Source organism: Pan troglodytes, chromosome 2 (assembly GCF_028858775.2).
Source record: "Pan troglodytes isolate AG18354 chromosome 2, NHGRI_mPanTro3-v2.0_pri, whole genome shotgun sequence".
Lineage (NCBI taxonomy): Eukaryota > Metazoa > Chordata > Mammalia > Primates > Hominidae > Pan > Pan troglodytes.
The window spans coordinates 16547001-16568710 of NC_086015.1; the positions used below are offsets into that span (position 1 = coordinate 16547001).

The following is a 21710-nucleotide window of genomic DNA, read 5'->3' on the forward strand; positions in this document are numbered from 1 at the left end:
ACGCCTGGCCCATACACGTTTTTATTAACCACAGTTAAATGCATTTAGAAATCCATAGTACTGATTAAAGGTAGCAACCACCCTACCCTCCAGCGTCCAGGCTGCGCTTACATAGCTCTCAGCACAAACCGCCGCCCTCATGTGCCTCCTGCTGGGGACAGTCAGTGACGTAGAAGCCATGCTCCCGTATCGCCCGGTAGAGTGTGATGAACTTGGATGCCAGCCTTGTCCGCGGGACCACGTACTTCTCTGTAAATTCACCCTTGTCCAGTTGCTGTCTACCTTCTGCCATCAGAACGCAGTTAATGAACGTGAGTGCGTAAGAGTAGCAGTTATGGTGGTTGTCTTCATACCTTATGGAGGAGAATAAGGGTGTTGAGAAGAAAAGGCTGCTCAGAACAGGCTGTCAAGCTACTGAAGGCCTTCCTAACTGAAATCGGGTGCCTCAGCAAGCAAGGCCCCTGCATGTGCTGGCTTATGTGGTTAAGAAGCTTCAAGATGTGCACTTGAGGCCGGGTGCGGTGGCTCACACCTGTAATCCCAGCACTTTGGGAAGCCAAGGTGGGAGGATCACTTGAGGTCAAGAGTTCGAAACTGACCTGGCCAACATGGTGAAACCCCGTCCCTACAAAAAATACAAAAGTTAGCTGGGCATGGTGGTGCATGCCTGTTGTCCCAGCTACTTGGGAGGCTGAGGCAGGAGAATTGTTTGAACCGGCGGGAGGCAGAGGTTGCAGTAAGCCAAGATCGCACCACTGTACTCCAGCCTGGGTGACAGAGTGAGTAAGACTCCATCTCAAAAAAAAAAAAAAAAAATGCAATTCTGGGGGATGCTTGAGCCATTTCTGCTTGCTGCAGATTGGCATAGACTCACCCAGATGTTCAGAGTGGTTACTCAGTTGCAAGTTAACTACCAATTTGGGGAACTTATTGAACTTCTAGAGTTTAGAGATGGAATTCCATATGAGTTTTATGATATTCCATAGTATCTAAACTTATTTCGGGGGAAACCTCCAAATAATTTAAATCCACAAATATGCTATACGTCTTATAAAATGTTGAGAGTGAGAAATTAACTGGAAATTGCTAAAATTACAAAAAAGAAGCTTTTACATTTTGAACATTGTTTTTTGTGTTTTTTTGTTTTTGTGAGACGAAGTCTTACTCTGTTGCCCAGGCTGGAGTGCAATGGTGTGATTTCAGCTCACTGCAACCTCCGCCTCTTGGTTCAAGTGATTCTCCTGCCCAAGCCTCCTAAGTAGGGACTACAGACGTCCACCACCACGCCTGGCTATTTTTGTATTTTTAATAGAGACGGGGTTTTACCATGTTGTCCAGGCTGGTCTCGAACTTCTGACCTCAGGTGATCTACCTGCCTCAGTCTCCCAAAGTGCTGGGATTACAGGCGAGAGCCATTGTGCCCAGCCTGAATATTGTTTTTTTTAATTTTTAAGGAAATATAATATCGTGACTTGCTATTTATGTGTAAAAATACCTTGTCACATAACTAAAATAACTGAATACAGGTTCTAGACCTTTCAGCTCTTACAACGCTGTGATTTTGTTGTATGTGTATGCTGACCCACCTCTGCAGAAAACCTAGGGTAGTTCAACCTCTGTTTAAATTCTGTTAGAGATGCTAATATGTCTGTATCGGCTCAACATGAAGCTAAGTGCTGCTGAGTCCTCTGTGAGCTGAGGCTACACGGGGATCCCACTTGCATAGCATGTGAGTGTCAGCGAGGGGTCAGCATTTGCAGTCGTGTACCTGTGAGGCAGCCAGGCCCCCGAGGTGGAGAAGTCTTCCAGGTACTTGTCCCATTGCTCCATCATTCCATACATGTTGGGCTGCAGTAATGGGATGCTTATGCTCTCTTCCCACCCTTCTCCGTCTCGCTGGACACCATGTGCACTGTAATTATACACAACCCCTGCAAATCAAAACCAAAGTCATGTGGAGCCCCAAGGAAACACACACCTCTGTGAAAAAGAGACATCAGAAAATGACAGTAGCCATGTGGTAACTTTACATAACATAAATCCAGGGTGGAGGTTCTAGAATCTTCCATCCACCTAATGAGATTTAGATTTGCCTACAGTCATGGAGGGATTTTTGTAGCCTTCCCTGTTATCAGCAATCATTTCCTTGAGAGAAACCCAGTTCTAGCTCTACCTGCTGTTCAGGGCTGTGAAGTTGCCCCCAGGAAACAGAGACAATGATAGGCACCAGGATCATCATCTCCAATATTTTTATTGAAGTTCTCTATTTACCAATGGGTCAATCTTGTTTCCTTAAATCAGGAATAAATTTCCACCTGCTAAAGATGAGTGGTAAGTATGACTGTTCTTGTGGGTAACTAAGTTCAGAACTGTTCTGGGTTTCTGATCACAGTATCAGTTTCTCTTGCCTCAGCGGGTAAGGAAAGGCTGTTATTAGACTTCACCTGTGAGGCCTGGGTAGGTGCCTCACCTGCCTCACCATATCCAGGCTACACATCCTGCAGGTGGCTCCACCCAGGCCCTTTTCCTGCAGACAAGAAAGCTTCTGGCTGAAGGGTTGCACACTGCCCTCAGAGCTATAGGTGGCCAAAGGAAGTTTTGTTTAATCTTCACTTTCCTTAAAAAAAAAAAAAAAAAAAACACTGCAGGCCCCACCACATCCTGCTTTATTCCTGACGTCCCTAGAATGTGGGGACCCAGTGGTAGTCGGCTGAGCATAGGATTGGAAGTCAGAGGGCCTGGTTCCAAATTCTGCTTCAGACACAAGATGGGAGGTCTTGGGCAAGTCAATCTCACTGGACATCTATTTCTTCCTCTCTTAAAAACCAATAAAAAATGTACAGGTTTGTGAGGCTCCTCACTGAGAAAACATTAAAGAGCTTTCAAATATTTTGTATTGTTAGTGATAATTTGCCATAAAGTCAAATATTTCTCATTTGTGGGCAATGCCCACCTCATGGTGCAGTACGAGAACCCAGTGAACAATGGAATCACTTATTAGATGTTGCCATAATCAAATCTCCACAAATACTGCTTTCCTTTTGCTGGGTAGTAGGGGTTTTTTAAGCTACAAAACTGCACTTACCATTTGTGTTAGTTATTCCAACATGAAGATCAGACCTTCCATCATACTCCCTGAAAGAAACAAGGTTTGTTTTTTTTTGGTTTGCATGTATTTGGCATGAAGAATTGGCATTTAAAGTAGGAGGAGGCCGAGCACAGTGGCTCAGACCTGTAATCCCAGCACTTTGGGAGGCCAAGGCGGGCAGATCACTTGAGGCCAGGAGTTTGAGACCAGCCTGGCCAACATGGCGAGACCCCATCTCTACTAAAAATACAAAAATTAGCCAGGTGTGTTAGTGTGCATCTGTGATCCCAGCTACTCGGGAGGTTGAGGTACAAGAACAGCTTGAACCCGGGAGGTGGAGATTGCAGTGAGCCAAGATCACACCACTGCACTCCACCCTGGGGGATAGAGCGAGAGTCTGTCCAAGAAAATAAATAGAGCCAGCTGGGTGCAGTGGCTCATGCCTGTAATCTCAGCACTTTGGGAGGCTGAGGTGGGAGGATCTTTTGAGGCCAGGAGTTCGAGACCAGCCTGGAAAACATTGCGAAACCTCGTCTCTACTAAAAAATAAAATACAAAAATTAGCTGGGCATGGTGGAGGGCACCTGTAATCCCAGCTACTCGGATGACTGAGACACGAGAATCGCTTGAACCTGGGAGGCGGAGGTGGCAGTGAGCCGAGGTTGCACCACTACACTCCACCCTGGGCAACAGAGTATAAAACCCTGTCTCAAAAAATAATAATAATAATTTTAATCTTTGTTTTACCGATAAGGAACCAGAGATACCTGGAGCTGGTTAAAAGAACCAGGATAGGAATCAGGGGCTTTATGACGCCAGAGCCTGTAATGTCCTTTCTGCGTTGGCTGCCTCCCTGAGCAAGGCCCAGGGATGCTGTCTATTTAGCACCTAACATTATGACCAAAACCTTTTACATACTTTGGTTCATTTAATCCTCATAGGGACCAGAAGGAAATTAAGGAAGTTAGTAGGCAGGAAGGTGAGTAGTCAACTCCCATTTTCTTATTCGAAACCAGCACTCTTGAGGGGACAGGAAGTTAGGAGGGTAAACTCTAGGGAGCATTAGACTAATGATACGCAGGAGCTGAACATATTTCCTAAAGCATACACCAACATTCTACGACCCATGCTCACCTAAAGCCTGGCTTACGCTGGGCCGATCCTAATCCTATTGGTAAACTCCACGGGGACAATAAAATATAAACCTGGCCAGGCACAGTGGCTGACGCCTGTAATCCCACCACTCTGGGAGGCTGAGGCAGGTGGATCACCTGAGGTCAGGAGTTTGAGCCCAGCCTGGCCAACATGGTGAAACCCCGTCTCTACTAAAAATACAAAAATCAGCCAGATGTGGTGGTGGGCGCCTGTAATCCCAGCTACTTGGGAGCCTGAGGCAGGCTCCCGGAAATGGCTTGAACCCGGGAGGTGGAGGTTGCAGTAAGCTGAGACACCTTTGCACTCCAGCCTGGGCAACAAGAGCGAAACTCTGTCTCGGGAAAAAAAAAAAAAAAAGAGGTATAATCCTTTCTTTTGCTTTCTAATTCATCCTTTTTGTTTATGCCAGCGCTCTCAGCAAGAGAGAACTGAATTTGTTCTTAAAGCCAGGTGGTGTCTACAGTGGAAATAGATCAGTTCTAGTCTTCAGTTTAATTTGCCTCCATACAAAATAGTCTGCAAGTGCCCGTTCATCAGGCCCTGTAGGTTGTACCTGTTTGTCACTGAAACTACAAATTAACTGACAGTAAAGGTATTATTTAGATAAGATTAGCTGCTGGGTCATTTTCCTGGTTAGCCTCTGAGCACATATTTTTCTCTCTGAAAATCATATGAGCAGGTTTACTCTTCTTATATTCCACATGTATTCTTGCACTTGTCACTGCAGGAACATATGCACACCATCTGTTTTTATGAAGCCAGTAGGCCTGCATCTCAGGATTTAAGGCCAAAGCACCGAAAAAATTGTCCACCAAACCTCACACATTATGTATTAAGAAAAGGAAACTTCAGTGACTAAAACAGAAGGAAAAGTTTGCACAATGCAATTTAACACTTTAAAAAACACTGTACCTAAGAAATGTCCCCTGAGTTGGTCTGAGGAGGAATGAACATTTTTCTTGATGTCCATTAGTAAATGGATTAGCGATGCTAACAGGTGCGTCCTCCAGCTTCCTCGAGCCCAGGTCCTGCTGGCAGAGAGGGCAGCACTGGGGCACACTGAAGCTGTAGATGTATTTCTCACAGTGGTTGAATTTAATTAAAGCCTTCCCAGCCTCTGCGCAGTGCATAGCTTTCGCCTCCTGGAATGCTAGGGGAGGTTTCCGGAGACTTCCTTTTCCTCATTATACACCTGGCGAATGCACACCGCCCCAAGGAACCTGATCAATGGTGATGTCATCCTGACTGATGGCTTCAGAAGCCAAACCAGATAGGATTAACCAGTAGCCAGGCCTCCCCATAGACTGTATCTTAAAGAGCTAGTTTCTATTTGTTTATTTCCATTGTTTATGGTAACTGATAACTGCCAGCTCCTATTCATCCTTTAAAGCCTCACTTTTCTGTGAAAGTTTTCTCAGCTTCCCCCAGTCTTCCCTTGCAGTGGCAGCACTGGATTCATATTTCCATCAGAACTCTTATTTATTTATTTAGAGACAGGGTCTCACTCTGTCACCCAAGCTAGAGTGCAGTGGCACGATCTTGGCTCACTGCAACCTCCACCCTCAGGTTCAAGTGATTCTCCCCACTCAGCCTCCCCGAGTAGCTGGGACTACAGACACATGCCACTATACCCAGCTAATTGTTGTGTTTTTTGGTAGAGATGGGGGTTTCACCATGTTGGCCAGGCTGGACTTGAAGAGGCCTTCCTCGGCCTCTCAAAGAGCTGGAATTACAGGCATGAGCCACTGCACCAAGCCTAGAACTGTTATTTAATCATTTAGTTTTGTTTCTCCCGTTAGTCTGTGAGCTTCTTGAAATTGGAGACCTTTACTTTTGTGTTCCCAGAATTGGTTAGATCATTTGTTGTTGCATAAATAAATCCTTATTTAAGGCTATTTTATTTTGACATTTTATATTATAAAAGTAATTTTGCTTATAAAAAAATTAACATCCAGAATGTTCTGGGGATTTTTTTAACAAGTTAACAGCCCTGTTAGAAATAAGGATAGTGGTTACAGGAGGGAGATACTGACTGGGAGAGGACAGAGGTGGTTTCTCGGGTCCAGGGCTGTTGTGACTCATCTGGGTGTTAATAATATGGGAGTATTCCATTTGTGAAAAATCATCAAGCTGTGCATTTTATTATATGCAGTATATAATTTTTCAATTTTAAAATAATTTTTTAATTTTTTTATTTTTGTGGGTACATAATGGGTGTATATATTTAAAGGGTATATGGGAATTTTTTTTTTTTTTTTTTTTTTTTGAGACAGAGTCTCACTCTTGTCGCCAGGCTGGAGTGCAGTGGTGTGATCTCGGCTCACTGCAACCTCCGCCTCCTGGGTTCAAGTAATTCTGCCTCAGCCTCCTGAGTAGCTGGGATTACAGGTGCCCGCCACCACACCCAGCTAATTTTTGTACTTTTAGTAGAGATGGGGTTTCACCATGTCGGCCAGGCTGGTCTCGAACTCCTGACCTCAGGTGATCCTCCTGCCTCAGCCTCCCAAAGTGCTGGGATTACAGGCGTGAGCCACCGCACCCAGCCTACATGGGATATTTTGATACAGGCATACAATGTGCAATAATCACATCAGGGTAGATGGGGTGTACAATTTAAAAATAATTTTTAGCTAGGTGTGGTGGTGCACGCCTGTAGTCCCAGTTACTCAGGTGGCTGAGATGGGAGGAGTGCTTGAGCCTGGAAGGTCGAGGGTGCATTGAGCCAAGATCATCCCACTGTGCTCTAGCCTGGGCGACAGAGTGGGACCCTGTCTCTAAATAAATAAATAAATAAAATAAGCAATTCCATAAAAATATTTGGAAAAAAAGTAATGCCCCTTGTTTCTCACATAACATTTTTCCACCCACCATATTCTACTTTCTGGAGAAAATTAATGGTATGTTAGATTCTTTTAAAGCTCAACATTGGCTGGGCATGGTGGCTCACACCTATAATCCCAGCACTTTGGGAGGCTGAGGCAGGTGGATCGCTTGAGCCCAGGAGTTCGAGACCAGCCTGGGCAACATGACAAGACTCCATCTCTACAAAAAATACAAAAATTAGCTAGATTTGGTGGTGTGTACCTGTAGTCCCAGCTACTTGGGAGGCTGAGGTGGGAGGACTGCTTGAGCCCAGGAGGTCTTGGCTGCAGTGAGCCATGATCACACCACTGTACCCAGCGTGGGTGACAGAGAAAAACAGAACAAAACAAAAACCCTCAATATTGTTATATTGTAAACTGTTTTGAAATTTGTGTTTTTGCCTCATCTTGGAAACTTTTCCACAATATCAGTGATACAGGTCTAGTTCATTTCAGATTTCATGGGAACCCACATTTCGGTTGTACTACACTTTAACCAAGGCCTAATTGATGCCTATAGTTCCAAAGATAAGCAATCTTAAGGGGGAGACCCACAGAGAAGGTGTCATGGCAGGTAAAGGCACTTCAGGAGGGTTAAGTATTTCACAATGTACATTTAAATAAATTACAGTATGCTAAAATGCAGAAAAGTGCATCTTCAGTGTTATAACATGAGAATGATCATCAGACTCACAGAACTAGAAAGGACCTCAGAAATCATTTCAACCAACCTTCTCTTGTTACAGTGAAGGCAGAGAGGTTATAGCTAGACACTCAGCTCAGGTGACAAAGACCTGAGATTGTTCATTATTAATACAAACCACATGGTACGGCCGGGCGCAGTGGCTCACGCCTGAAATCCCAGCACTTTGGGAGGCCAAGGCAGGTTAATCACCTGAGGTCGGGAGTTCAAGACCATCCTGACCAATATGGTGAAACCCCGTCTCTACTAAAATTACAATAATTAGCCGGTCGGGTGCGGTGGCTCACGCCTGTAATCCCAGCACTTTGGGAGGCCAAGGCGGGTGGATCACGAGGTCAGGAGATCGAGACCATCCTGGCTGACACGGTGAAACCTCGTCTGTACTAAAAATACAAAAAATTAGCCGGGCACGGTGGCGGGTGCCTGCAGTCTCAGCTACTCGGGAGGCCGAGGCAGGAGAATCGCTTGAACCCGGGAGGCGGAGTTTGCAGTGAGCCGAGATCGCGGCCACTGCACTCCAGCCTGGGCAATAGAGCGAGACTCCGTCTCAAAAAAATAAAAAAGTAAAAAAAAAAAACAGCCGGGCGTGGTGGCAGACACCTGTAGTCCCACCTACTTGGGAGGCTGAGACAGGAGAATCGCTTGAACCCAGGAGGCGGAGGTTGCAGTGAGCTGTGACTGCACCATTGCATTCCAGCCTGGGCTCCAGAGCGAAACTCTGTCTCAAATAAATACATAAATAAACCACATGGTATTGTTAGGTTGCTTCAGTGACCCAAGCCACTTTAAATTGAGAATATAATCTTTCTGACACCAACACCAAGAGGTATTGTTAATCTCATGAAAAGGGATTGAGGCACCATGCTTTAATAAACATTTTAAATATACCAGCATTTTTTTTCAACACAAGCATCTTCAATCCTTTTTTACCTTTTCTCTATCTTAATCTTGTTATAAAATAAAACATAGACACAGAAAACTACATAAACTGTAGTTTTTAAAAGATTTTTAAAGGCATTTTGTTTTTTATTTTATTTTATTTGAGACGGAGTCTCACTCTGTCGCCTAGGCTGGAGTGCAGTGGCGTGATCTTGCCTCACTGCAACCTCCACCTCCCAGGTTCAAGTGATCCCTTTGCCTCAGCCTCCCAAGTAGCTGAGACTACAGGCACCCACCATCACACCTGACTAATTTTTTGTATTTTTAATAGAGATGGGGTTTCTATATTCTAATAGAGTTGGCCAGGCTGGTCTTGAACTCCTGACCTTGTGATCTGCCCACCTCAGCCTCCCAAAGTGCTGGGATTACAGAAGTGAGCCACCACACCTGGCCTATGTTATTTATTTGTTTGTTTGTTTGTTTATGAGATGGAGTCTTGCTCCATTTCCCAGGCTGGAATCTCAGCTCACTGCAGCCTCCATCTCCCGGGTTCAAGCAGTTCTCCTGCCTTAGCCTCCCAAGTAACTTGGATTACAGGTATGCACCACTGCACCTGTCTAATTTTGTATTTTTAGTAGATATGGGGTTTCACCATGTTGGCCAGGCTGGTCTCAAACTCCTGACCTCAAGTGATCCACCCACCTCAGCCTCCCAAAGTGCTGGTATTACAGTTGTGAGCCACCACACCCAGCCTGTTTTGTTTTATTTTATTTTTTGAGACAGGGTCTTGCTCTGTCACCCACGTTGGAGTGCAGTGGTGCAATCAGTGCTCATTGCAGCCTCAAACTTCTGGGCTCAAGGGATCCTCCCACTTCAGCCTCCCAATCAGCTGGAACTACAGATGCATAACACCACAGCTGGCTAATATTTTAATTTTAATTTTTATAGAGACAGGGTCTTGTTACGTTGCCCAGGCTTGTCTTGAACTCCTGGACTCAAGTGATCCTCCTACATCAGGCTCACAAAGTGCTGGGATTATAGGTAGCGCCCTATAATTTTGGCTTGAAGAACTCCTTTTAGTATTTCTTATAGGGCAAGTTTTCTAGTGATGAACTCTCACCTAGCAGAATGGCTAAAATCCAAAACACTGAGAATACCAAATACTGGAGAGGATGTGGAGCAACAGGAACTCTCATTGCTGGTGGGAATGCAAAATGGTATAGTGATTTGGAAAATAGTCTGCCAGTTTATTACAAAACTCAACAAACTCTTACAATATGACCCAGAAATTGTGCTCTTTGGTATTTACCCAAATGAATGAAAACCTACGTCCACACAAAAACCTGCACATAGACGTTTCCAGCGGCTTCATTCATAATTGCTAATACTTGGAAGCAACCAAGATGTCCCTCAGCAGGCGAATGGAAAAACTGTGGTACATCCAGACAAGGGACTATTGTTCAGTGCCAAAAAGAAGCAAGATATCAAGCCATGAAAGACATGGAGGAAACTTAAATGCATATGACTGAGTGGAAGAAGCCAATCTAAAAAGGCTGTATACGGTATGACTCCCAACTATATGAAACTGTGGAAAAGGCAAAACTGCTGAGACAGGAAAAAGATCAGTGGTTGACGGAAGGGAGGGATAAATAGGCAGAGTACAGAGAATTTTTAGGGCGGTGAAACTACTGTAATATGTCATTATACATTTGTCAAAACCCATAGAGTAAGCCTGGGCAAAATAGCAAGACCCCATCTCTACAAAAAAAATTTTAAAACCTAGCCAGGCACTTGTCCTCCAAAATGCCCACTTGGCCCTCTTCCAAGTATATTTTACTTTCCTTTCATTCCTGCTCTGAAGCTTTTTAATAAACCTTCACTCCTGCTGTAAAACTTGCCTCAGTCTCTTTTTCTGCCTTATGCCCCTCAGTCGAATTCTTTCTTCTGAGGAGGCAAGAATTGAGGTTGCTGCAGGCCGGTACGGATTCACTGCCGGTAACTCGGAAACCTGCCACCGGTAACATATTTTGGTGTTGGGTAACTCAGATAACTTCCTCTACTAACATAGTTTGCTGTGTGACTCGAATACATTCCCTAGTGGATACATATCCATTTGATTCCTTAAAGGAAAGTGTACCATTCCAGTCAAAGCCTTGGTAAAATAACCAGTTTCTTCACAGTGTCAGTAATACAGGTCTAGTTCATTCTTTCAGATTGCATAGGAATCCACCCATCGGTGGGACATGACAGAGGCAAAATCCTGCCCCTGTCTCCTTTGGACTTGGTTACATACCGCTTTCACCAACCCAGGGAGCCACCCTCCTGCCCTGACAGCAAGTGGCCAAGACCCACAAAATGAGCACCACCACCCCTCTGTCATTACATTTTATTTAAAAAAAAAAAAAAAAAAGGCCGGGCACAATGGCTCACGCCTGTAATCCCAGCACTTTGGGAGGCTGAGGTGGGTGGATCACTTGAGACCAGGAGTTTGAGACCAGCCTGGCCAAAATGGTGAAACCTCATCTCTACAAAAAACACAAAAATTAGCCCGGGTGTGATGGTACGCACCTGTGGTTCCAGCTACTCGGGAGGCTGAGGCAGGAGAATCACTTAAACCTGGGAGGCGAAGGCTGCGGTGAGCCGAGATTGTGCCTCTGCACTCCAGCCTGGGCAACAGAGCAAGACTCCATCTCAAAAAAAAAAAAAGTGTATTACCAATAAAGAAAAAACTGTAGAATAATGGAAAATACTCAATCCAAAGGAATACACGAAAGGATAAATAAAGAACAAATAACAGATTATGTAAATAGAAAATAAACATATTTCAATGAAGGATTTATTAAGAAAAAAAATCAAGGCCAGGCATAGTGGGTCACACCTGTAATCCCAGCACTTTGGGAGGCCAAGATGGGCAGATCACCTGAGGTCAGGAGTTCGAGACCAGCCTGGCCAATATGGTGAAACCCCGTCTCTACTAAAAATACAAAAACACAAAAATTATCCTGGCGTGTTGGCACATGGCTGTAGTCCCAGCTATTCCAGAGACTGAGGCAGGAGATTCGCTTGAACCCGGGAAGTGGAGGTTGCAGAGTTGAGATCACACCATTGCACTCCAGCCTGGGTGACAGAGTGAGACTCTGTCTCAGAAAAAAGAAAAAAAAATCAAGATGATACATTTAAATCCAACTATATTACATTTAGTGTAAATGGACTAAATGCTCCGATACAAAAAACAAAGAAGGCTGGGCACGGTGGCTCACGCCTGTAATCCCAACACTTTGGGAGGCCGAGGCAGGTGAATCACTAAGTCAGGAGTTCAAGACCAGCCTGGCCAAGATAGTGAAACCCTGTCTCTACTAAAAATACAAAAAATTAGCTGGGCGGGGTGGTGGGCGCCTGTAATCCCAGCTACTTGGAAGGCTGAAGCAGAGAATTGCTTGAACCCTGGAGGCGGAGGTTGCAGTGAGCTGAGATCGTGCCGCTGCACTTCAGCCTGAGCAACAGAGCAAGACCATCTCAAAAAAAAAAAAGCTTTCCAAAACTCCCATAAAACAATGAAATCTGAATAGCTTTATATATAAGAAAGCAATTAGATATTTTTAATTTTTTTAAATTTTTAATTTTTTTTTTTTTAAGACGGAGTCTTACTCTGTCGTCCAGGCTGGAGTGCAATGGCGCCATCTCAGCTCACCAAAACCTCTGCCTCCCGGGTTCAAGCGATTCTCCTGCCTCAGCCTCCCGAGTAGCTGGGATTACAGGCATGCACCACCACACCTGAATAATTTTGTATCTTTAGTAGGGTCGAGGTTTCTCCATGTTGGCCAGGCTGGTCTTGAACTCCTGACCTCAGGTGATCTGTTTGCCTGGGCCTCCCAAAGTGCTGGGATTACAGGTGTGAGCCACCATGCCCCACATTTAAATCTTTAAATAAAAATCATCCTGCAGGCTGGGCATGGTGGCTCATGCCTGTAATCCTAGCACTTTGGGAGGCCAAGGTGAGCAAATTTCTTGAGCTCAGGAGTTTGAAACCAGCCTGGGCAACATAGTGAGATCTCCTGTCTACAAAAAATACAAAAATTGGCCAGGAGTGGTGGAGCATGCCTGGCGCACACCTGTAGTCCCAGCTACTTGAGGGGCTGAAACCAGGAGGTGGAGGTTGCAGTGAGCCAAGATCACACCACGGCACTCCAGCCTGGGTGACAAAGTGAGACCCGGTCTCCAAAAAAAAAAAAAAAACAAAACAAAACAAAAAAAACTTCCTGCACAGTAAACTGCAGGCTGAGATGGCTTCCATGGTAAATTCTTCCAGATGTTTAAGGGAAAAATTAATACCCATATTACACAGACTTTTCCAGAGGATAGAAAAGAAAGACTTCCAAACTCATTTTATGAGACCAGCATATCTCAGATACCAACACCTGGCATGGACATTATAAGAAAGGAACACTACAGACTAATATCTCTCATACACAAGGATGCAAAAATTCTAAACACAATTTTAACAAATAGATGATTTATAGAAAATATATCATGGCCATATGGGGTTCATCCTGAGCAATTGGGTAGGGTTAACATTAAAAATCAATCAGTATAATTCAATACATTACCAGTATAAAAGGGAAAAACAATATAGGTTTCTGAATACATGCAAAAAAAAAAGTGATAAAAGTCAAGATGTGTTCATGGTAAAAATGCTAATAAAACTAGAAAGAAACTTTCTTAATTTGGCAATGGATAGCTTAAAAAGAAAATCTAGGGCTAACATTTTAATTAAAATATTAAATAATTTTAAAGTAAAATATTAAATATTTTTATTGAATCCAGGAACAAAATAAGATGTACACTATTACTACTTCTCCTTAACATTGTTCTGAAGGCTGTAGACAGTGCATGCAATAAGGCAAGGAAAAGAAATAAAAGATACAAAGATGAAAAGGAAGCAAAACTGTCATTATTTGCTGATGGCGTAATTGTGTATAGAAAATCGATAACTAACTACAAATAAACCATTAGAATTAATTCAAAATTTAGCATGGAGCTGAATCCCAAGTCAGTATACAAAGATCTAGTGTATTTCTATATATAAGCAACAAGCAATTCGGAAATTTTAGGAATATCATTTAAAATAGCATCGAAAACCGCTTCTAGGGGCAGGTCGGCACACAAAGAAAACGAAAGCTTTGCAAGACCCTCGGCGCACGTCTGCGCAAAGGGTCTCTGTGTCTCTACGCCCAGATGGCCATTTTGAGTCCCGAGCTGGTAGCCACCCTTCTCTTCTGTTCTCTCAGCTTCTTCACCCGCTTCTATCTGATACGCCTTTTTCTCCCGAGTGTTTGGTAGCAAAGTTGCTTTTCTTAAGGGGCGAGAACGGGAGCTGGTGGTTAGCAAGCAGACGCAGTTTTACGCGCCCCTGCTACGGGCAGGAGCGAGTGGCCCTGCCTTCTCTGCCAGCGCGGGTTCCCTGGGGGTGAGGAAAGTGAGTTCCACGTCCCGGGTGGGGCAGGACTTGGTGTTTAGTGCTAAGCGCCAGATAACGCCGGAAGAACCCCAAGTGGAGACTGCTTGCATCCTTCGGGAAAAATCTAAGTGCTAAGTACCATGACAGTGGCAGGAACCAAGCTGTTGGGTACAGCTTGTGGAAGTGCACACTGGCTGTCGTTGATCCAGTGTTGTATTATTTTTTCATAAATATATATGAAATATATAAATACATATATATATTGCCCATGACACAGACCTCAGGAGATCCTGAGAACATGTGCCCGATCCAGTGTTTTATTTGCACAGACACCCCAAAGGGCACCAGCAGTACAAGGCTGATGAAATAACTTATGGCATAGTCGTACAACGGAATACTATACAGTTCTACGAAAGGAGGAAGAGGCTGTATGTACTGATATGGAAAAATCTCCACTGATTATGTACGCTGTGCAGAACAGTACGTTATGTTATCTTTTCTACAAAAAGGAGAAAATAATATATATGTATTTACTTGTGTATATTTAAAGAAATTCTGGAAAGATGTATACAAAGTTGATAACAGTGGCCAGGTTTTGAGGTTTTAAAAAATGTTTCTGCTTTTTGTTTTGAAGAGGCGGGAACTAAATTGACAGGAGACTGAGACTTTTCACTTTACGCTTTTAAAATATTTGAACATAATAACGTTCAGATCGTGAATGTATTCCATAAAGAATGAGATAAGCTGAATTTTAAAAATAAGTGGCATGGGCTGGGCGCGGTGGCTCTCGCCCGTAATCCCAGCACTTTGGGAGGCCGAGGCGGGTGGATTGCCTGAGCTCAGAAGTTCGAGACCAGCCTGGGCAACAGGGTGAAACCCCGTCGCTACTAAAACACAAAAAATCAGCTGGGCGTGGCAGCGTGCGCCTGTATAATCCCAGCTACTCCGGAGGCTGAGACAGGAGAATCGCTTGAACACGGGAGGTGGAGGTTGCAGTGAGCCAAGAGCATGCCACTGCACTCCAGCCTGGGTGACAGAGCAAGACTCCGTCTCAAAAGAAAAAAAAAAAAAAAGTGTAATTTTTACGAGCATGAATTGCATGGATCAAATGTGTTATGAATTAAAATGCAATATTCAAGACACTGAAAACAAAATTTCCAGTATACTTCCAAATTCCTGAGAAAAATTTCAAAAGTTCTAAATAATTGGAAGTATATACCATGCTCATTCATTGGAAGACTCAATATTTTTATAGCAAAGTAAAAAAAGAACATACAGCTCTATATACATAACATGGAAAGATCTCACAGATAAAATGTTGGTCAAAAGAAGGCAGACAAAAGCGTAGGTACTGAATTATTATTTATATGAAAGTCAAGAACAGTTAAACTAATTTATAGTGATAGAGATGAACCCAAGCAATGACCTTTGTAAAGTATTGACTGGGAAGGACCATAAGGAAGCCCTTCTGGGGTGTCGATAATATCCAGCCCCCACCCACCCCCTGCAGCCTCGACTGCAGTGAACTATGCTCAAAGGATCCTTCCGGCTCAACCTCTCCTTACTCCAGCATTTTGAAGTTTAGTCGAGCATGGTGTCGCGCACCTGTATTCCCAGATGCTGGGGAGGTTAAGGCAGAGGACTGCTTGAACTGTGATGGCGCCACTGCACTCCAGCCTGGGCGACAGAGCAAGACCCTGCCTCAAAACAAAACAAAAAATTCTTTATTTTGATCTGGGTGGTAGTTTCATGAGTGTATGCATGTGCAAAAATTCATAGAATGTGTTTGGTGCACTTATATTGTGCATGTTATGTATCTCGAGTTTTTAAGCAATGAGAAACCATTGTAAGATTAAAAGGTGAATGACATGATCCGATTTATGTTTTAAAAATAGATTTTTACCTGGAACGGAAGCCAGAAGACCAGTTAAAAAGCTATTGCATGGCTGGCCAGGCGTGCACGCCTGTAATTCCAGCTACGTGGAAGGCTGAGAGGCAGGAGAATCGCTTGAACCCGGGAGGCGGAGGTTGCAGTGAGCCGAGATCGCCCCACTGCACTCCAGCCTGGGCAACAAGAGAGAAACTCCGTCACAAAAAAATAAAAAATAAAATAATAATAATTTTTAAAAAAAGGTATCGCATGGTGCTAGGTAGAAGGGACGGTGGAAAGGGGGCAGAAGAGGACGCATTGGACAGAGGTGTGGGAGCAGAATGTGCAGGGTATAGAGAGCTAGAGGGAAGTGTCAAAAATAACTTTTGGGGTTTCCACCATAGGAAATGGAAGACGAGCAGCACAAGACTGGCAGGAAAGAAAATGAAGACTAAAACTTGTGGAAGTAGAGATTTGGGGAAAGAGCAGTTGGGAGAGAGCTAAGGAATTTCCTTAAGTGGGAGGCGAGGTCCGGCGGGAACAGTTGAGGCAGGGCCTGAGAAGGGTGCCCAGTGAGTGCGAGTATGAATGGATAGGGGCATCTGGGATTAAGAGGAGAGGCTGGAGTTTCCCCAGGAGTGGTGAAGTGCCTCGAAGGAGGCGGGAGATCCCTAAGGAATACTCTTGGCGATCGGGGCAGAATCGCAGGCACTAACAGTAGGCATCGGGATAAGACTGGCAGGACTAGGATGCCAGCCAGGCTCCGCCCCGGAGGCTTGGAAGTGCGGGACACCGAGAGCAGGGATGCCGGGACAGCCGGCCCGATCCCCGGTGCGGAACCAATTGTGACGACGGCTAGGTTACCCGCCGGCGCTACAAAGGTGCCACACCGGAGGGGCGGCGTGCGCCGGCGTGCGCCGGCGTGACGCGGCTACGCGGGATGGGCCGGGCCAGGGCCAAGGCCGAGGCGGCAGCGGCTGCGAGAGGCGGCGGCACGACGACGGTCCCTCAACCCAGCCACCATGAGCACCAAGCAGATCACTTGCAGGTCAGTGCGCTGGAGCCAGGAGCTTCGGGCCGCTCCCCCAGGCCGCAGGGGGGCCGGTGCGCGCCAGTGCTGTGGTCCGGGAACCTGAGGCTAGAGCGGGACTCGGAAAGTTACTCGGCTGCTCGCGGCGGGGCTTTGCGAGGCAGAGCTAGCGCTGCGGCCAGAGCCGGGGATCCGGGGATCCGGGGGATGCGTGGCCGAGACGCTGGGCGAGGCCAGCGCGGGGGGCTACGCCCCGAGTTTGAAGCGTGGCCCCTGTGGGCTGGGAGGAAGGACGTCCTAGCCAGGGCCGTGCAGGATGCCGGGGCGCTGTCGGGAAGGCTCTGGGGCTTACGCTTTAACTGGAAAAGATTTGAAGTTGAGTAAAGGGACGCCGAGAGGACGGTTACAAATGGGGGTACCACATAGGAGTAATTTGTTAATCGATTATGAGGGCCTCAAAGTTTGGAGAATCCAGATGCAATCTAAACTTGCAGAGAGTTAACAAGTAAAAGTTGTTGTGTGGAAAATAACGACAAGTAGCATATTCTGAATATCGGCGAAGCGCCCTGCATATTTCCAAGTCCTTTATATTCATTATCATCAGACTTCACAGTAAGACAACTTAGTAGTTATTACTACCATTTTACAGTGCAGGAAACTGAGACCGAAAGACGTTGACACTCTTTTATCTTACCGAGAGAGCCATTTACGAGGAGAAATGCCACGGTAATGGATGGTTTATTGTAGAAAATAGCCAGATAGCTACACTACGACTGCTCCTATGAAATAGAATAGTGTGGTTGTGTAACACCCTCATTGCTTGATCAGCTTGTGGCTTACTGGTAATGGAGTCTAGTCCTATTGAATTGTATGTTTGGAAAACGCAAATTGAATTGTATGCTTGGAAAATGCAAATTTCATTTAATAATTTTTATGGGAAACACTGCTTAAAAACAGTTATAGAGTTTGTGTAATTAACAGTTTATTTTCTATGTTGTTACTTCTCTTCATTGGTATGAATAGTTGAGACGTGACTGTGTAGTAAGTTTTCTGTTAGCATTAGTGTACATTTACTGTTCAATTTATCCAAGGCCCAGGTGGCTTATGTTACGCTGTTGTCAGAAATTTGCACCTAGTGTCTATAAAAAGACTTTTACTAGGTTATTTGTACTGGAAGGTGTTTTGTGAAGACGGGTTTGTGTGTGTTTACGTATTTTTATTTGTATAAAGTTTCTCCTGCTGGAGGAAGTATTCCTAGGTCATTGTGCACTGTAAAGCAGCTTGTAGCCTCCTAGAAAAACCTCTGTATTCCTCCCCTCGCTCTATGGTTTAATTCTACCATTTATTCCCGTACCTCATCTAAGAAGTGTCCACAAAACAGTACACATTTATGTAATAATGCTTTATAATTGAATCTCAACTCTGTAGTATCTTATTTTACAAATAAGGAATCTTATGCTCAGAAAGACTTGAAATTTGCCTAAAATTTTACACCTTAGTAGAGGCACAAGGACCTAAATCAGGATCATCTTGGTTTTTTCCTTGTATACCTGGAGATAGCTTGACTTGAAAGCTTTAATTCTGTTTCCCAAACAGGGGTGTTCTGTAGGATGTTGCTCCATATAAATGAAGATTGGGTTGGAATGTTGAGAAGGGATCACTTCTGTTTAAGTGTTTATTCATGTTTGTTGGGGACTTACAATGTGCTGCGGCTCTTAGGTACTGTAGTGTATAATCCAGCAACCAGCGCTATTCCACAGATCGTAAAACTGAGCCTCAGCATTGAAGCGACTTGCCTAAGGTCATTTAGCTTCCAAGTGACAGAGGTGTGAAATCAAAGTTCATGCCCTCATAGACTGTAGGGCCTCCAGATAAGTTTCGAAATGCTAAATTAAAATTTATTTACTGCAGGACTTATCAAAGCTTTTAATATGTTCCCATGAAAGGAAACTCATACAAGGATATGTAAAACTGCAAAGAAGTTTACTCACAAAGGGGTGTAAAGGAGTCAGGGCTCCTGATGACTGCCTTGCCAAATAAAAAACATAACAGGTGTTTTAAGTGGGAAAAAACCAATATGACCAAGAGTACCAAGTTTACATTAGTGCGTTTATCTACCATCAATTTTTCTACCAGCTTATCTACCAAAAGCTTTTCTCACTTTATTATCTCATTAACAAAAGCCTTATCTCTAGACATTGATAATTTATAGGAAATGTTCAAGGTATGATTTATTTTGGGGACCAGATCTAAGCAGGGTGTGCGTTTTTTTGTTTTTTTTTTGTTTGTTTTTGTTTTTTTAATCTCAGGTCACAAAGTTTTAGGTTTGTTTTCCTGACTGTGGGATGTGATGTACATGTTTATTTTGAATGACAGCAGAATAATGTCAGTTTTGCTTCCAATCTGTTAGATATTATGTCTCTCCAAGAGTTGCTTATCAAATGCTAGGAGTCTCAAACCTAATGACAAAGACACTCCATGTTTTTATTGCCTGGAATGGTAAAAATGACTGCTCGTACAGTTATGCTGTCAGTCAGCTCTTCTGATTCCTTGACATGCCGCTCTATCCAGAATCTCAATCTGTGCCTTTTTGCTGATTCCCCTCCCCCACAACCATCTCCCTGTCTTCCAGTCTGTTTTCGGAGCCCTGGGGGAGGCCCTTATTATAGCTTAGTAACCAGTTTATTTCACCTTCTCCTCTTGTGATAGAGCTTCCCTGCATCTCATAATCACTATTAGAAGACACAGGATTTCATTGTCCTAAGATAGTCAAACCTCGGGCTTTTGATTCTTTGAAAGTCACAAAACATGGGGGATCTTTTCAGCTGGCAGGTGGTAGGAAGAGTTTGAGCCCCAGGGTTGGGCAGTTCTGGATTCTAATCCTGGTACCACCTGTGCCACAACTGCCTCATCTGTGAAATGAGGATGGTAATGCCTAACCGGCAGGGCTGTTTAAAAATTAAATAATAGCAACAAACCATTTATTTTGTATTAGGATGAGCACTTACATGCATTTTCTCAGTTAAATGTCCCAGTAGTCCATCATAGCAGTCTATGAAGTAAGTGCAGTTATTATAATCACATTACAGATGGGGAAACTGAGGCTCAGTGACTTAAATAACTTGCTCAAGCTCACATAGCAAGCAGTCTGACTTCAGTGTCTTCACCACCACACTGTACTTCATTTTATCCCCACCTCTAATCAGTACATTTATTGCAAGCCTGCCACAGTGCCTACCATTTGCTTCCTTCCCCCTCAATGGATCTGCTGTCACAAGGAGTATAGCCATAAAATTTTAGCCTGCGAAAATATGTAGGAAAATGTAAAAAAAAAAAAAAAAAAAAAAAAGACACTGAGGATGCAAATTACCTGTATACTTGGAAGTGATTTGCAAAAGCGTTTTGCTAAACAGGCAACATTCAAGGGCCTGTAAGAAACCAGATTGATTGTTTTGCTTAGCACTGCTGCTGCTGGAGCTGCTGGTGGTTCTGTGGCCAGCAGTGAACCTGATATGCTCTGCAGTGTATAATAGCCATACTGTCTGAAACAGTCTTTTGGGTTTACCCAGGGTAACACCCCTTTGGAGTGTCCCCCAGAAAGAACCTACCTGCTGTGAGTCTCCAGCTATGCACTTCACCCGCCTAGTCGTCTCTCCCCTCCTCCAGTTCATGTCTCAGTCGTCTCTCTTGGAAGATATGAGGGGCGGTTTGTCCATCAGAAAGGGTGAGCAGTTGGAAATTCATTACAAAGCGCAACATGAAAGAGGCTTGGGGTAAGATCAGTATAACATAGATGGAGAGGAGTGACTATAAGCACATGACAGAGATGCCCCAAAGGACAAGCAGGATGTGCTCTAGATGGCTTTGTGCTTGTCACTGGGGAGTGGAAATGGTGACATATGCTACAAAAATAGGACTGGGCTGACTTCACCTCTTACATAACTCTCGTTTCATACTTTCCTTTCTTGAAGGCAGTGATGGTGGTCTAGAAATTATTTTTGAATCTGTTTAAATCTCAGCTCAGTCACTTACAGAAGTGAAGTGGCTTTTATGAAGTCACCAGCTTATAAATGGCAAGATTAACTAGAAGCTCTGGTTGGCAGTTAAATATTTGTATTTTAGTGGAAGAGATAATTAGTGCAGTTTGGAAGGCAAGTTTTCTGGATAGGACGTATGGAAGGTGGAGGTAGAATTATAAAAGGCATCCTTGCAGGAGACCACTACCTAAAAAAATCTTTCTTCTTGTCTGCCTTGTTAACAAATAGTATCTGGTAGAGGGCCTGTGGTAGTCTTCCACCCTGGTTCTTTCAGAAAATTTTCTGTTCTAATTGCTTCAAAAGAAACGATACAGTATTGGCTGGTGCAATGGCTCATTCCTATAATCCCAGCACTTGGGGAGGCTGAGGTAGGAAGATAACTTGAGCCCTGGAGTTCGAGACCAGCCTGGGCAACATAGCAAGATCCTGTCTCTACCCGAGAAAAGGAAAGAAACTATACAGTATTTATTCGATATCACTTTTGTTTAACTGCTTATGTTGCCACTTTGAACCTGTCCTCTTTCAGTATTTATGAGTTTACTAATCCTGATACCTCTTTGTCATTCAGACTTGGCTCTTGGCACTGACTTTTTTTTTTAAACTATTATACCTTCAAAGATTACCATGTC

The 21710-nt window shown here is 44.1% G+C and overlaps 2 protein-coding genes across 7 annotated transcripts in view; one reads left to right on the forward strand and one right to left on the reverse strand.

The window, feature by feature from the left end:
• Positions 1 to 3: 3 nt before the first annotated feature.
• MKRN2OS (MKRN2 opposite strand) lies at positions 4 to 20817 on the reverse strand. Of its 6 annotated transcripts, XM_009444925.5 has the most exons (5): positions 20653 to 20817; positions 5156 to 5271; positions 3086 to 3135; positions 1769 to 1931; positions 4 to 353 (listed from the first exon to the last, which is right to left on the reverse strand). In XM_009444925.5, the coding sequence occupies exons 1-5, from the start codon at positions 20713 to 20715 to the stop codon at positions 119 to 121; spliced, it is 627 nt and encodes a 208-aa protein (XP_009443200.1). In that variant the 5' UTR covers positions 20716 to 20817; the 3' UTR covers positions 4 to 118. The 6 variants fall into 6 exon arrangements, with proteins under 6 accessions (XP_009443200.1, XP_003309673.1, XP_054537482.1 ...); XM_003309625.6 differs by lacking the exon at positions 20653 to 20817 and having other exon boundaries at positions 5156 to 5453; XM_054681504.2 differs by lacking the exon at positions 5156 to 5271 and having other exon boundaries at positions 15 to 353; positions 1769 to 1912; positions 20653 to 20741.
• Positions 16881 to 21710, forward strand: part of MKRN2 (makorin ring finger protein 2) — a 28986-nt gene continuing 24156 nt past the window's right edge. The window contains exon 1 of the mRNA XM_016940498.4: positions 16881 to 17062. Within this exon, the coding sequence (XP_016795987.1) occupies positions 17037 to 17062 (26 nt within the window). The 5' untranslated portion in view covers positions 16881 to 17036. The remainder of the gene's footprint in view (positions 17063 to 21710) is intronic.

Bases quoted from the DNA above. Each gene is read 5' to 3' on its own strand.
- MKRN2OS (XM_003309625.6), bottom strand. From the start codon at position 5,373: ATGCACTGCGCAGAGGCTGGGAAGGCTTTAATTAAATTCAACCACTGT. The intron at 1,932-3,085 runs GTAAGTGCAGTT...TTTGATTTGCAG, and splicing joins TGGAATAACTAACACAAATG to GGGTTGTGTATAATTACAGT. The intron at 354-1,768 runs GTACACGACTGC...CTCCTCCATAAG, and splicing joins GGGGCCTGGCTGCCTCACAG to GTATGAAGACAACCACCATA.